Genomic DNA, 17,390 nt, shown 5'->3' with positions numbered 1-17,390 from the left:
AAAGCTTATGATTCCCAAGGAAGTGGGAGGATTACCATGGAAGCATGAATTGCAAGCTGTTTCCTCCATGGTCTAGGGATATGTGGTGATCCATGGTGCTGGAGTTTAGACAACGGATCTGCTTTCAACACACCCAACCGCTTTTTTCTTATTTCTATCTAATCACTATTTAAATTTAATTACATTACATGCATATTAAATACTAAGAAACAAGTGGTTGGTCGTATCTTTTCTGGACAACATAGAACATTTTAGTATTTCAGAATTTTCAGACTGTAATCTTGTTTTGTGCTTTTTTCAATTGTTAATAAAACCACAACCGCCACCACATCACGTTTGTTGCATGCATTTTTTTATGCTGCATTTTTTCAAACTCTGCACAGATCATTTTCTTCGAGTTTTGTTTTATCTTTTAGATTTCTGCAACCAATTTTCTTTCATCTTACAACAATATTTGCAGATTATTTATTTAAAGTTCACTGTCAATGTAAATATAACTTTTACAACAAGATCGAGATCTACTTGAAATTGGAAAGAAAATATAAGCATGCATAGCATCATATCATATCAGACGAGCTAATTACAAATTTTCCTAATTATTTTGATGTAATTTACGCACAGGAACATTCCTTCAGTAGCACAAAATGGACTTAGGGAGTCAGGTTAAGTTCTGGATTTAACTATTATGTATTGCACACTCACAATTCGTATCAGAGTTTTAACCTAGCCAACTAAGAGCGTGCTCAAACGGTGCATTAGGTACGCACAATCAGGCCGAACCAAACAACTCCCACACCTTAATCTCCCCGTCTAGGCTTCCACTGAATAGCCTAACGACGCCGTTTGAGTCATCGTCACCTCCCGCAAAGGCCACCAACGACTTCACCGGTTTCTCGTGCCCTTCCAACACCGCCCTGCAACTATACCCACTCCTCCCTCTCTCCCGTTGCCAGATCCTAACCGTTAGATCCGCGGACGCACTCGCCAACAAACCCGCCACGTGGATAAGACACAGTATGGCTCCACTGTGACCCCTCAACGTCTCCATCTTCACCGAGCCGTTTTCCTCGCACCCCCACTCCCATCGGCATATCTCGCCGTCGCAACCGCCGGAAAACAACCCTGCGCCCCCGCCGTCCAACGCAAGCGCATTCACCGTCGACTTCTGCCTTCCAATGGTGCTCACCAACACGTGCCGTTTCCCCTCGCAGTCTCTTCTCCAAACCTTGATGCTCCCATCCGCGGACGCGGTGTATACGACACCATCTCGATTAACAACCAGAGCGTTGATCGCGTCCTCATGCGCTTTGACGGACTCCAAACACCGGAAACTGAACAAGTCCCAGACCTTAAAGCTCTTATCCCACGAAACCGAATACATGAGCCTCTGGTTCACGGCTAAACCGGAGACGGTGTCGCAATGCTGGATCCAGAGCCTGGACTTGTGGCGGCGCACGCTGACGTAGTTTCGGGGAACGATGCAGCGGCGGAGACGGTCGGTGACGGTGGGGAGGGAGGAGAGGAGACGATGTCGTTTGGAGGGAGTGATGAGCCAGACACGAATCTTGCGGTCTTGGTGAGCGGTGAAAACCCTCGAGTTGGTGAAGGCGATGGACTTGACAAAGCCTGAGGCAGGGCTTTGGTTGAAGGCGTCGATGTGGGAGTAATGGGAGAGGTCGAAGACGTTGATGAGGTTTAGGGAGGCGGCGTAGAGGAGGTTACGGTGGACCGCGAGACAGGTAATGTGGGGTGTTAGGGTTTTAAGGGAAGCCACGCACCGTTGTTGGAGCGTTGCGGAATTGTTCATTTTGGAAGTGAAGGGTGGAGGAGGGTGGAGTGAACGAAGAGGGAGTAGCTGAAGCGGGAACATAAGTAGTGGTTGGGATTGGTGTTGTAATGGCACGTGGCATATGTGTGAGGCTATACACTTGGCAAATTCCGAATGCTCCGCTCAGTACCTTGGTGGGGTAATAAACCAAGTGGTGGGCTCCACATACGATTTGTTGGACCCTACAAATCACGTTAGTCAACCTGGTGCTTCTGCCCAATGCAAATAAGGAAAAAAATGCAGAAATTTTATATGCAATGCAACAGTGTTTCGGTTTTCTTATGTATTACATTTATTCAAATTATTATCTTGCAATTTAAGGAACATTTAATGTCAATATTAATTGCATTTGTTATTAATAAAATATAGATTCATCCAAAACTCTTCCGGACTATAAACAATTAAATCCACTTATTAAACAGAGATGTTAACATTTAATTGAACTAATTTCATACGAAAAGTAAAAGTAAAAGATGAAAACAAGTATCTTTTAGCTAATTCATTAATTGTGACAAAATTAATTAAAAATTACTGAATATATGAGAATCTTTTTCTTGTTATCTAAAATCTAAAGAAGTATTATGAAAAATTCAAATTCTTTCTGGGCATAACCATAAAGAAAACAACCTCAAGGGTCATGTTGTATCTTTTAGTTTTATACATTAAAAAATTATCACCTAAATCATATATACATAAATTTAATATTAATATAAAATTATTTTATGTATAATTTATATAGATCAAAACTAACATAATGTAAAAATTTGAAAATATTTGGAATAAGTTATTTAATCACTTTATGACTTGTTATTAGTGTTATATTTTAATAAATTTTGTTACGAATAAGTTAGAATTTAGGAATCAATTGATAAAATATATTTTAATAAGTAATTTGATTTTCCACTTATATATATATATATATATATATATATATATATATATATATTCACTTTTATTAATTTTATAACATTTTTTTATTAGATTATCGTTTCTTTCATACCTAATTGAGAGAATAATTTTTTTTTGCTATAAATCATAGGTGTAAAATTTTGTATTAGTATAAAATTATTTATTGTTTCATTTATATAAATATGATATATTATATACATTTTTAAATGGTTATATTATATACATTTTGTATTAATTTAAAATTATTTTATGTCACAATTATAGTATATATACATTATATTTGATCATCTGACAGTTTTCATTTAGTTTTAACATGCATAATAATATAATTTTCTTAACGAATATCAGAATTCACTTTTATATAAGTTTATTATAATATGTAAAAAAAGTTATAACAGTTTAATTTGATCTGTATATTACCCTGTGTAACAAACCAGTTGAATAAAAAATAGAATACTACTAAGTGATCAATTATGATAATTTTTTTTAAAGAATATCATAATATAGTACAATAACTATTTGGATATAACTTACCTTATTTTAATATATAATTAATGTACTAATATTTTTAATATATTATCTAATTTCCTATTATATCACTTTTATACTTTATAGACAAATTTGACGGTTATTTATTACTATTCTTCATCTCTCTTAATTTTATGATAAATGGATAAAAGAATCGAAACGTTTATTAGTTCGACAAGGAAAGAACATGAATGAAAGAATGAAAAAAAAAGTAATTTTAAGCTTAAAATTAAAATTAAAAATCTATTTTTTTTTAAATTATAGAAGGGTCTAGGGTGCTGTCCACAGTAGATAGGATTGTAAATTACATTATTATTGTTGTTATTTAATGACGTATGATATTGATTAAAATTGTACCAATATCAAGAAAGCGTTTGTGCTAAAAACTTAAAAAAGTTAAACTAATTAGCTGTTAGCAATAGTTGTAAAGGTTATTAGTTGGTAGTTGATTATAATTAGTGAATAAATTAATCAATGCATATATATAATTGGATAATAAAATTGGAAAATGTTGTATATGTATCTATATGTGGGAAGTGAAAATGCCATAATACATTAGGATAGCTCTATTGATGTTTATTCGATCTAGCTGGCTAGGTCGTCCATTATTACTTCAAACAATGGAGACACACACATGATAGTGAGTTAAATTCTATTCTTTTTTAAAAGTGTCATCATTACTTCTCTTTCTATATACTGTTTTACGTTAAAAATTTCCAACCAATTCTAACTTTCTTATTCATCCACTTTAATTTAACCTTTCTTCATTCTTTACAATTTTCACATCTTTCTCTTTCTCACGTAATTATGCTCATTTTCTCTTAGCTTGTCAACCCTTTTTCATTGGCAAGTTTCTTTATCAACCTTCGTTTTCACTGAAATCACATTATTCTGTGTTCTAAGAGGCATCATCATATACCAAAGGCGAATGTAAAATTTTATAAAATTTTCTTGACTAAATGTCTTAATTATGTTAAAAGTTCCATATTTAAAAAATTTCAAGTCCTTTTCGCTATAGTTAAAAGTGTCACCATATATTCTTGCATTACCTTAAAGAAATCCCTAGACATCGACAGTTACTTTATTTCTTTTATTTTTTAAAAGTTTAACTTTTATATATATTATTGCTGTAATAGGTATTTTCACCTGGTTATAACCATATAAAAATCATTTTAGATATGAGTTAATAATTATTACAAAAAATTATTCTATTTTACACGGCAATGTAAAATTAAATAATACATGAAAAAGTATTTATATGATGAATGTATCACACTTTACATTCAAACCATGAACGTATTCCAATTTTAATACTTAGTCTCGCAAGATGTTTCCCTACGTAACTCATGTTTCAGCTTTCTTTTCTTTTTTCTTTTTTTCTATAAGATTCATTTTTTTTAGCAGATAGAGGTTACGTTTTATTTTTTTTATTTTTTGAAAAAAGAAATATTTTTAAAGTTCAAATTGCATTATATTTTCACTTTTTTTGAAATGTTTGATACTTCTTTTACCTTCTAAAGTATTTTACCATTTAGATCACCAATAATGATACTTAAAGTCGTACAGCTAGAGTATAATTGTATTTTGAAGTAACGAGGGTGACAACACAAAATTTGCTCAAAACTACGTCATATATCTTTTTTGTGAACACTAAAATCTACACAAATTATCGTGAACTCTACAATCAAACTTTAATTGTTACTATTTCTTCTTTCTCATTGGAAGAATGTATATGCTTTGAAATTACCATCTATTATGTTATTTGAATGAACTTTTATATTTATGAGTCTTTATGGTGTACTTATATTAATAACCCTAATATGTGATCAATTGTTTAATCATCTTAATAGTAGTTTGAGTGTTTATCAATATGTTAACTAGATGTATTAAGACATTAATTATAAATTTATTGTCGAGATATTCTTGAAATATTATTCATACAATTCTCAATATGGTAATCTTATGTTTATTTTGATAGTTCTCAATTATAAAACTATCTGTGCGTGAAATTTTGTAAATCACACAAGTTCATTTTACTATATATATGTTTATTACATTTAAACTATCCAAAACATATGGATCATAAAACCTAAAATAGTTAGAAAAAAACTACTGCTTTTCAAATCTCATCAAGTAGTTTTTTATCCTCTTTTAAATTTGCAATATCATTTGTGTTAAAGGTGACATCACATAAAAAAAACTCTTAAAGAATATTATTATAAATAATAGAACGTTATATATAAATATATATGTATTATATATTTATCATTATATATTTTTTATTTATAAGTTTTTCAAAACCAAAAACACGTAATCATTCTTGAGTGTATGTTATATCTAGGAATGACAATAAGTCGGATCGGATACAGATAGTGTCTACCCGCAATCTAACCTGCAAAATGAAAACTTCACCGACAGTTCGTGCGGGTACTATTTTAAAGAAAACTCGCGGATATTTTCAAATCTGCGGATACTCACAAATATTAGAAAATATATATTTTATATATATTTTAAATAAAATTTAAATAAAATTACAAAAAAATATATCAAATTTAATATAAATGAAATAAAATATAAACTAAAATTTAATTTTAATTAAATTTAATAAAATATAAATTAATTTTATTTTAAATTAAACTTAATTAAATGAAATATAAATTAACTTTTGGTTTTTATTTGTGGGTAACGGGTACCTGTGGATCGGGTAGTATAATACTTGCACCCGACCCGTTTATAAGTGCGTATTAAAAAACATGCAACCCGTAGGTAGTAAATACTCGCAGGTACCAACTATCTGTCATGAATTTTATCTGTGGACATTTGTATACACAAATTTTTTTGCCATCTCTAATTATATCTCATCCAACATTTAGTTTATACTCATTTGTTAGATATGCACATATATTATGCACATATATCATCACATAACACTACTCTTCATCATCCCAATGAAGTATTTTGAAAAAAAATAAGCATTACATATAAGCTTTTTTAGAATGACATTTTAACTTGAATAATATATTTCTTACTTGATTTATCTTTCAATTGAGTGTTATGTTAAAACTTAAATGATATATTTGTAGAGCTCTTAAAATAGATTAAAACTCGTGAACTAATTTGACATATGATGGATTTGAGTGAGGTTGGGTTAAAATAATTACAAATTTTAATATGGACCAAAAATGAATTTGGTCCACTAAGAACTTGGTTAATCTGGATTGAACTCGTGGTGAGCTGAGTTAACTCAACATCACAGACATAAAAAAACCCACATCACTCTTAACTTAATTGTTCAACTAAAAACACAAGCAAACATTTTTATTTAGATTTTGGAAAAGAGATTTCCACGCTCATTATACTTCATTCACTCTTTACCTTTGTATTTATACTTTATTGAAGTTTGAGCTTTATTAAGATGAAGTCAATATGTTGGATTGACTTTTGAGATTATTTAAAATTATGATTTAGTTTTTGAGATGAATGACTTATTTATTGTTTAAAATGAAAAAAAAAATGAACATTTTGAATTTTGGCTACATACTAAAAAGAAAGTTAGATTAAAGAAAAAAAGTTATAATTTTTTTAAAATAAATGTATTTTTACCTGTTTAATCTATCAACCCGTAGTAAGTCAAGTTGATCTTAAATTTTTTGAATTTACTAATAAATGAGTTTGATTGGATTAACTCACTAAATAATCAATTCATAATAAGTTGGACCAGATAACATATTTTGATAATTCTACATAATTGAGTCTTTTTCTCTCTTAATTAAACAAACAAGTGACTGAAATAATTAAAAGAGAAAAAAAGTCATTCTAGTCAATTTGTTACTCAAACTATCACCAACCATGGCTTAGATCTTATCCCTTAAAAATTAAATAGACATTTAAGCCATTATATATACACTATCACAACATTAATTATCACCTTTTAACACTTTCTCAAGCAACATTCTAATTACTTGAATGATATAGCTTTGTCTCATGTTTTGAAATAATCAAACATTTAACTTATTCATTAACATATGAACTAAATCCCTTGTACAACATATATTAACACACACGATGTGAATCAAAGTATAATATACATATATATATATATATATATATATATATATATATATATATATATATATATAAGTTAAAGAAAATTTATTTTTATCTAATGGAGTAAATAATTAAAAAAATTAAAAGTTTAATATGCAGGTTGCTATAAAGCATGGGCCTGAATAAGGGTTAGGATAACTGTAAAATTAATCTCTTAATCATTTATAAAAATCCTATTAATAGCCTCCTTTAAAATACTCTCTTTAAGTTTATAATATAGAAACAAAAAACTTGTTTTAAGAAAAGTTAAGATTACTTTAGCTAACCCATGAATTTTTGTAAACTTTTAAAAATTAACAGTGAATTTTGTTATTCATCCACTATAATGCAAACTTTATCATATTTATTCTTATTCTGTGATCTTTCTCCGCATACGAACTCTGAATCATATTTTATTGATTATCTGTTACTTCCTCTATGAAAAGTTGGTTTGAATAAATAAAGTATACATACATTTTTTGCGTCAGTCATCAAACTATATATGAATAATTTTCTATTGTTGGGAGACATTATTAGGATACCTGTGCAAGAATAGGAATTAAATATGTTTGGTGGCCCTCGAATATTACAAAACATGTAAATGGCAATCACAAAAGCATTAAACAAGGGTGAATAGTGTATCACAGGGTTCCATTTAAAAACTAGTTAATGTGCTTACGTGCCTGCACAGAATCATATCATTGCCATAAGGTTCGGTTTAGCACTCTAGCTATGAAACGTGTCATTCTATGTCTCATTTTTGTCATTACTTCCCTCCAATGGACTTGCACCCAAAATTATATTCTTTTGGGTTCATGGAATGCAGCAAAAGCTTCTGTATATTTTATAGTGGGATCAAACTTAAGTTTTCTTCATTCATGATTATGTGCATATATGTAACAGACCACTTAGGTTGATTTTAATATTCGAATAATATGGAGCAAAACGCATGTATATCGTTGATTACGATTCCTTGGTGCCTTTTTCTGAGTGAACAAAAAGGTCATGGAGATAAATTAGTGCGCTGACTTAAGTGCTGACCACATCTCTAGGAACACTTAGGTTTCTAGGCATTGTGTTTAAGAGTTTTGAGACTCTTCCTTTCATGTTATGGTTTAAAAAAAGTGTCAAGATTTTTGCTTTTTGTCGAATGTAGGTGTAATTGATGTTATATATATATATATATATATATATATATATATATATATATATATATATATATATATATATATATATATATATATATATATATATATATATATATATATATATATGTGTGTGTGTATGATTACTAGAGCAGGCTAAGTTTGATTGAGGCAAAGTGCAGCTTTTGTGTCTCCATTATATACTTGCTCAATTAGAATGTGCCAAATATATAATGTACTCTTCCTTCTTGTGCATGTGCTTGTTTATAAAGCTTTATTTTTTTTGCATTTTTAAAAAAGAAAAATATTAAAAAACTTGAGCGTACATCCCCTTGTCTCCACCATTAGAAATAATTACATAGTGCTTGATTAGAATATATAGTTTAATAGTAACACTTATCACATACATCACATAAATTAATTTGTTAAACTATATAATAATTTTTAAGTATATAATGATCTCTCCTAAGATTTAAAAGTGAGATTCAGATTATATTCGCCTCCATTCACCTCTATAATTAGAGCGAGGAATGAAACATTTAATTATCAAGCAATAATCATAGGTGGAAAGAAAAATAAGGACAGAGAGAATTAAGACAATGATCTAACAAAAGGCGATGAAGAAAAAACCTGAAGAAGTTGTTTGAGAAGTGTTGCTTTGAATATATGGGCAAACAGATGTTTACCATTGGCATGAGTTTAGTTTTTTCTTTTCAGCGAAAACTATATATATAATTATTTATAGATAGATGTAACCCTGGATTGAAGTTGCATACATAAATAGGCTCAAACTAAACCAACATGCCTTTCGTGTACAATTAATTTATAAGACTATATGTTTTGTTATTGTTCGTATTAGGAATGCAATTTTGAGAGAGAAAAAAAGAGTTATAGTAAGTTGAAAATATTAAATATATATGAATATTAAGTAAGTACTTTCTACGAGATTAGTGTTTGTGCATTTATAAATTTTTTAACCTGCTTAAATAATCAAAACCTAATAATAACACAGTTTATAATAAAATGAGTAAGAGATTACAAATGTTGAATAATCAACGTCTTCATATAAGCCTTTATTTTTCTAGAGGTTTATAAATTCAGACTAATTTTACATAGAGTAATTATGCAATTATGCAATTCTTTAACTTAATACTTATATATAAATAATGTTTTTAGTAGTTTTTTCTAATTGAGTATCAGATAATCTTTTACAAAACCTGATTGGTTTTTATTAACAATATTGTAGCTATATTACAGAAAATAAAATTTGAATCTTGAGAGACTTCATTTATACTTCGAAAGAAGAATACTCTTTTCCAATAAAAACAAAAAACTATTCATTAATAAAAAAAAACTATTCATTAAAAAAACTATTCATTACGGGCGGTTTAGCCGTAACCTATTCAATAAAAAATATTTATACTTTGAAGATTTTTTCCACATATTTTTAATAAAAAAACTATTAAAAATGATTGTTTTTGAACTTTTGAAAGTTTTTATAAATATTAATAGAAAAATATTTTTTGATATATAATTATCGTAAATCGTTCAATATGAATTTAATTTTTATAAAGAATTAATAATTAAATAACTGTGTACTATATTACATAAGTGTAACATATTACAGTATAAAATGGATAATGATTGTCACTACATGACCATTAAACACAACTTTTAGCATAATTTTATGTTCATTAAATTTAATGAACAAAATACGTATTCTTATACTTATTCATATATAAAATTTTTAATAAAATTAATAACAAGGAGAGGACACAAAAGAGATGTCCAATAAACTGTGTTCTGAGCTATATTATCATCCTAATTTAAACCATTATATTAAAATTAGATAAAGAATATTCAATAGGTTCAATTTTATAAATTTAGTATTATACTAGGTGTATCCTTCTTATACATTTAACTTTTTAGGGTATCGTTAAATATATTTTTAGTTTTTAAATTTTGATATGAAATTAAAATTAATATTTATTAAAAAAATTGATCTCAAAATTTAAAAATAAATAGATATAATCTTTTTAATTTAATTGTGTTATTTCTTTTAATGTGAAACTCATTTTCTAGTCGAAATTAAAGTAAAAATGTGTCAAACAATCTCACATATTAAAAAGAAAACTAACATTATACATGTTATGTTCTAATGCCTACACTAAATATGAACTGAACCCAACTTACATATTACTTTAATGGACAAACAACCCAATCCTTGGAACATATCATAGCCCTAGGTGGTGAAGAGCTGATAATGAAGTATCAAACTTTCTCGTCAATGTGAGTTCTTATGAAATATTAGCCTATACTATCCCTAAAGTAACTTTTATCTATTGAACGATGATCATGTTACAATCGTGCAGTGGAATGTTGATAAGTGTGAAAAAGAGTTGTTTTTATACTTATAAATGAGCTCAATCTTGTAATTATTCATGTTGTTCCTCATTGAAAAGTTGTAATAGGTAGTAGATTGTTATATAAAATATTATACAGGAAATGGCGTATTATTTAGACTCTGTCAACCAATTTTCGCAAAGCTAAAGCCAAAATTCGCACTGCCAGAAGAAGAAAATTCGCATAGCGCACCAGTACTTGTGCGCTGAGCGAATAACATCAGTTAAAGTGCAGTAGTCAAGAAAATTCGCATAGCGCACTAGTACATGTGCGCTGAGCGAATTAATGAATTTAAGTGGCTTTAAAAGACGTGACAGAGCGACAAAACATCTTCTTCGGATAGAAGTTCCTGACTAAAGAAAGAAACGAAAACATCTCACGAACTTCCGGAGACTACTTCAAGGCATCAAGACACCATTGTTGCAAGGGATTGCTTCAAATGTGTACGTTTTAGATGACTAGGAGTAGTTAAATTTCTCTTTCGTTGGGATTGGATGTAATGAACTCACTGTGATGCAATTTTCCTGTTCAATATATTGTTGTTCGTTCATATGCTCTTTCTTGAATTTATTATCATTGTATGAAAATATAATGTTATTTGAATGTCTTTGATTATTGGAAAGTAACTTTTAACATGAACGTAGATAGAGCACTTAAGTGATTTGGGATCAAGGGATAGACTCAATAATTTGATCATTCTTAACATCGGACTTAATGCAAAATCTCATAAGTATTATACCAAATCCCATCAATTGAATCGCTTTTTCGAGAAATACGAGACATCTAAGTCATCCAAGTAAAGCAATCTATTCCTTTATAAGAAAAATAAAAAACGTGAATGATGATTGGATTGATGATCAAATAGAATCCTGGGTCTCGAACACTGATTCGATTGATGATAAAGAAAAAGAATTCTTGGTTCAATTTTCTACCTTAACAACAGAAAAAAGGATTGATCAAATTCTATTGAGTCTTACTCATAGTGATCTTTTATCAAAGAATAACTCTGGTTATCAAATAAGTGAACAACCGGGAGCAATTTACTTACGATACTTAGTCGACATTCAAAAAAAGTATCTAATGATTTATGAATTCAAGTTTCTTTTAAATATAATTTCTTGCACACCAACTGTTTGATAAAAATACCAAAAAGAGTTTCTTGTGTTTTTTGTACACTTTGATGTCTAATTGAGTTATAAAAAAAATAATTGTCATGTGTTGCACAAGTCCCTTGGGAGAACGATACTTTGAACTTACTCTATATTACTTGGAACGATTTGGTATACTTGCCAAAAAGTTATCAAATGTTTGTATGTGGACAAAAAAAGAGGGGGTGAATTGATTTATACATAAAACTATGCCTTTTAAAAAAGTTATCTTTTTATAAATTGATTTATAACAAAAATCGATTCTTTATAAATCATCAACAATAGAAATAAATAGTATAAAAAAAAGAGAAATTGCACAAATATTTTATATTGGTCTGGATAAAAAAGACTCCACATCCATTTGTTAATCTCTTAAAGAGGAATTAACTAATCACTAAGAAATAACCAAAACTTATAATCACAAAGAATAAAGTTAAGGCATCTCCTTTGAAACACAAAGGATGAACAACACCTCATTCGACATAAAGGACGAACAACTTTCCTAACAACAACAACAATGTTTAATCACTCAAGACATACTTAGTGAAAGTTCTCATTCTACCCAAATTAGGTTTTTCAAAGTGCGAAAATTCTCACTTTACCCAAACTAGGTTTTTCAAATCCCCATTTTTATCTAGCACACAACTCTTAAACCTCTAAATAAAAAATTGTATTAGAAATCAGGTTTAGTCAAAATATATATAAACTCTTATTTTGAAGAGTAAGTCAGAAAACTAAAGTCTTTTCACAACTATCACTAATAATCAATTATCACAAATGTCAATCGATTGTTTCATAAACTTTTTCAAAAACTATTTTCTCGATGTGATAATCTATTACCAGAAGGTGATAATAAATTATTCCAAAGACTTTAGGAAAATATAAAATTAATTGTAAGAATCGATTATCATTCACAAAGATATTTAGAAAATTAAAACTTTCATTAAGTGTTCTACAAATTACAATACTTTAACAATTAAATTCTTATTTTTCAATGTATTTGTTGAACCAAACATTTTTTAAATCTTAAACACTTCTCCATGAGTCATCATTACCAAAACTCTTTATTTGAAGCATGATGTCAATCTTTTTCTTTTGCTAATTGACCTTTCCACTTGACACCACATCATTAAGGTTGACTTTTGTCCCTACTTAATGGATGGTCTTGTAATCAAGCTCCCTTCTGCTTTTGCATTCGAGGGTCAATCTTCGTTTGGCCTTAGGAAATCTTTGTACTCCTCTATTACCTTTAGGGAGACGTATGTCCTATATAAACCTTCTATTTTAGATTATCCTCCAACTAGTAAGTTGTGACACAATGTTAGAATTCTAGCTTTTTACCAGTGGTATCTCACTAATGGCTCTCTTCTCTTTAGAAGAAGACCTTCTTTGTTTTTCACCTAAGTTGCACTTTAATGTTAATCGAAAAACACGTATGATACATCAATAAAATTTAAAATAATTGTGTTAAAAAAGTTATAGTTATTCAATTTTAATCTTTAGAATCAAAATGTATCAAATAAGGACAAATTAAATATTTTATCAAAGTTTAGAAATTTAAAACATTTTTAATCCTTCAAAAAGTATAACAAGAAACAAATTTTAATAAAATTAAGAATATAAATAAATTGTTTCTAAGAATTTTCATTTTATTAATTCCCTTTATTTTTCTTATTTTTTAACTCAGGATAATTTAGGAAATATATGAAATTAAATAAATTTTAATAAAATTAAAAATATAATTAAAATATGTTTTAAAATGCAATTTCTAATAATCTTCATTGTATTGTTTCTTTATACATAGTCCTTTCGATCCATCCACACCTGGAGAGAGACTACTGCAGCGTGTTCTTTCTTCTCTTCCAAAATCCATTCCCTTCTACACCTTTTCTTTGCCTGTTCTCTCCCTTTTTCATTTTTCATATTCCTACTCTTTAATTCGCGAACGGGGAGGGAGGAACTCGTCGGTGGCTTCCAAGGAAAGAGGGGATTTCCTAGACGCAATTTGCGAAGTGTGGACCAACTTTATTATGTTTCGATGCTAGTTTTAAGCTTTCGTTTTCGTTGTTGGTTAATGGGTAATCTTAATCTTCGATTGATTGATTGATTGCCTGATTTGTCCTTGTTAGGATTATGAATTGATGAAACGCTTTAGAGTGTTTTTAATTTCTTACTTTTGGATATTTTTCTTGAATGGTGTTTGTGTGCTTTGCCAAATGTCTGTTTCTCAGGTGTACTACGTCACTATTAATTATGTAGTTATACATATGGGTGGTTGGGAAGAAGAAAGTCAAGGGGTGTGTTTAGGAGGGTAGTTTGGAAAGAAAAAAAAACATGGGGAATGAATAAGTAAAATTGGATGTGTAAAAAGTCAGGCCTTGTTCATGTATTGTGAGACCCAAGATTTTGATGGTAGGGATTTGGGTAAACGCCCTTTGTCGTGGGACCCTATTTGCAGGTTTCTACTTTAAACTTGAAAGATTTTATTGTTATTTTTGTCGAAGTCCCTATTCCATTCGATCTTAGACTTTCTTAGCGGATCCTAAATTGTAATCTCTGCTTATATTTTCTCTGGATTGTAACTTTCCAGGAACCCAAAAGGTTTATGCTTGAATTCTGTTTTTGTGCTAGTAATGGCGAAAACAAACAAGTCGCAAGAAGAAATTGCGTGTGAAGCTATTAAACACGCTTTGAAGGCACTGCGGAAGCGCCATTTGCTTGAAGAAGCCGCTCATGGTCCCGCTGTTCTAGCTCTTTCTAGACCCTTTGTTTCTCAGGTCTCCTCCCTATCATTTCTCTGACAATATTCATGCTTCTTAAGAATTACCTAATTTGGGGGGTGGTGCTTTCCAATTTCCCCTAATTTTATTTTAGAACTTTGTTCAATCATCGGTTCCAATAGAGTAGTTCATGTGTACAATTTTCACTGTCTAATATTAATTGGCCTTTGACAATTGACAATTTTCCCCCTTTCCTTTACAACTATTAGAAATTTGGGGGCGGGTGAAGATATTGAGTATTATATTTGTCCGGATCATGGTATGTGTCTAGCAGTTTAGCAAATTGGAAATCTTCTACTGAGGTTATTGTTGGATCTATGGTTGTTCTTGAAGGGCTCTGAATGGAAAGAGAAAGCAGAGAATCTTCAAGTGGAACTTCAGCATTGCTACAAAGCTCAATCTCGGCTGTCTGAGCAACTTGTTGTGGAAGTAGCTGAGTCCAGAGCTTCAAAAGCGTTGGTTCAAGAGAAAGAAATTGCAGTTGCTGATTTGCAAAAGGAATTGACCGAATTGAGGTTGCGCCATGTTTCTTATGCATTGTTACGGCCTTTTTTTTTTCAATTTGTGGCAAATGATTATGAGTTAAATTAACGTTGCAGGGATGAGTGCTCTCAATTAAAGGAAGACTTGGAAGAAAAGTTTAAATCTCTAGAAGTGCTTGTTAGTGAGAATACTGAACTTAAAGCCCAACTGGAGCAGATGACTACTAAAGCAAATAAAGCTGAAGCTGAGAATAAGATGTTGATTGACCGCTGGATGTTGGAAAAGATGAAGGATGCTGAACGCCTAAACGAGGTACACAACATCTTCTTTATTTTCCATTTGAACTTTTGGAATTAGATATCTAGTATTGGTACAATTCTTGGAACTAAGTTCTGCCTATACTTACCTGCTTCTGGTGCTGGCTTGCTTGCCTCATTCGGCACTGTTTCGCCAATATTGTTTGTTCTTCTGAACTAACTTTTTGGTAGTTTGAAATCTGAACCTTGTCTTTTAGGATAAAAGTACTATGATAGTTACATTAGTAGTGTAAGTTTGTTATGTGTAGGATCCTAACAAAACCTTGATTATACTTACTAATTTTTGTTGCACATGCTAATTAATAATTTAGTTCCTACCACTTTAGGCTAATGCACTGTACGAAGACATGGTCGAGAAACTAAAGGCCAGTGGCTTAGAGCAACTTGCAAGGCAGCAGGTGGATGGCATAGTTCGCCAAAGTGAAGAAGGTGCTGAGTTTTTTTTAGAGTCAAACATTCCTTCCACATGTAAATACAGGCTTCGTGCACATGAAGGTGGTTGTGCTTCCATGTTGTTTGAGTACAATTCCAGTAAATTGATTACTGGGGGACAGGATCGCTTAGTTAAAATGTGGGATACAAATACCGGATCCTTATCTTCTACACTTCATGGTTGCCTTGGCTCAGTATTAGATCTCACTATCACCCATGATAATCGATCTGTCATTGCTGCAAGCAGCTCGAACAACTTGTATGTATGGGATGTCCACTCAGGCCGTGTCCGTCATACCCTTACTGGCCACACAGATAAAGTTTGTACTGTTGATGTGAGCAAGATTTCAAGTCGTCATGTTGTCAGTGCTGCTTATGACCGTACCATAAAAGTTTGGGACCTAGTGAAAGGTTACTGCACTAACACAATCATTTTTCACAGCAACTGCAATGCTCTCTCCTTCAGCATGGATGGTCAGACCATATTTTCAGGACATGCTGATGGTAATCTTCGGTTATGGGACATTCAGAGCGGAAAGCTACTCAGCGAGGTTGCTGCACATACATCTGCAGTTACATCAATATCCCTTTCTCGAAATGGAAATTTTGTACTGACCAGTGGAAGGGACAATTTGCATAATTTGTTTGACGTGCGATCTCTTGAAGTTTGTAGCACACTAAAAGCGGCAGGAAACAGAGTTGCTTCTAACTGGAGTCGCTCCTGTTTTAGTCCAGATGACAATCACGTTGCTGCTGGGTCTGCCGATGGATCTGTGTATATTTGGTCAATTTCTAAAGGTGATATAGTCGGTACGCTCAAGGAACATACTTCTTCTGTTCTATGTTGTACGTGGAGCGGGATCAGAAAACCCCTAGCTTCAGCTGACAAGAATGGGGTAGTTTGTGTCTGGACATAATGGCCTTTTGCATACACTCTGCTTTGATTCCACTAAAATTGAAAAAGGCTTCAATATATATATGCAAGGAAGTGTGTGCTATGGCTCAGTTGACTGCCTCAATTCTTCATTTCTGTTTTATGTTCATACAAGGTATATTATCAACCATGTATATTCCATTTTTAACGAAGTTTCATTTAAACTGGTCTCAGGGATTATTTGGATGAACTTCTTCACAATAACTTTTAGGAGAGAAAAATAAGAAAACAATTTAGAATTTATTTTTCTATTTAGCTAAAATTAGGTTATATAGGTAAGTTAATTTGTAGAAAGTTTCTTATATGATTTCCTCAAATCATTTGTGTATAAGTACATTTAATTTGTCATGAAGTTAATTTCAATTTCTTCTTTATTTTGAGAAGTAGTTATGATGAA

General features: G+C 30.7%; 2 protein-coding genes across 7 annotated transcripts; one reads left to right on the top strand and one right to left on the bottom strand.

The window, feature by feature from the left end:
- Positions 1–528: 528 nt before the first annotated feature.
- Positions 529–2,027, bottom strand: LOC124845066 (protein JINGUBANG-like). Its single transcript, XM_047322099.2, has one exon. The coding sequence runs from the start codon at positions 1,868–1,870 to the stop codon at positions 770–772; it is 1,101 nt and encodes a 366-aa protein (XP_047178055.2). The 5' UTR covers positions 1,871–2,027; the 3' UTR covers positions 529–769.
- An 11,833-nt stretch (positions 2,028–13,860) lies between these two features.
- On the top strand, positions 13,861–17,390 carry LOC124845062 (Transducin/WD40 repeat-like superfamily protein). Of its 6 annotated transcripts, none has more exons than XM_088104940.1 (5): positions 13,861–14,059; positions 14,679–14,824; positions 15,161–15,342; positions 15,427–15,622; positions 15,954–17,390. In XM_088104940.1, the coding sequence occupies exons 2-5, from the start codon at positions 14,681–14,683 to the stop codon at positions 16,974–16,976; spliced, it is 1,545 nt and encodes a 514-aa protein (XP_087961066.1). In that variant the 5' UTR covers positions 13,861–14,059; positions 14,679–14,680; the 3' UTR covers positions 16,977–17,390. The 6 variants fall into 6 exon arrangements, with proteins under 6 accessions (XP_087961066.1, XP_047178052.2, XP_087961063.1 ...); XM_047322096.2 differs by having other exon boundaries at positions 14,638–14,824; XM_088104937.1 differs by having other exon boundaries at positions 13,861–14,125.

This window comes from Vigna umbellata, chromosome 1 (genome assembly GCF_029865625.1).
Source record: "Vigna umbellata cultivar VRB3 chromosome 1, Vumbellata_1.0, whole genome shotgun sequence".
In the NCBI taxonomy this organism is placed as follows: Eukaryota; Viridiplantae; Streptophyta; class Magnoliopsida; order Fabales; family Fabaceae; genus Vigna; species Vigna umbellata.
This window is presented reverse-complemented; position numbering and strand designations above follow the sequence as displayed.

Coding starts and splice junctions, on each gene's coding strand:
- LOC124845066 (XM_047322099.2), bottom strand. CDS start 1,870: ATGTTCCCGCTTCAGCTACTCCCTCTTCGTTCACTCCACCCTCCTCCA.
- LOC124845062 (XM_047322095.2), top strand. CDS start 14,432: ATGTATTGTGAGACCCAAGATTTTGATGGTAGGGATTTGGGTAAACGC. Junction 14,825..15,160: donor CTAGACCCTTTGTTTCTCAG/GTCTCCTCCCTA, acceptor TTGTTCTTGAAG/GGCTCTGAATGGAAAGAGAA. Junction 15,343..15,426: donor AAGGAATTGACCGAATTGAG/GTTGCGCCATGT, acceptor TTAACGTTGCAG/GGATGAGTGCTCTCAATTAA.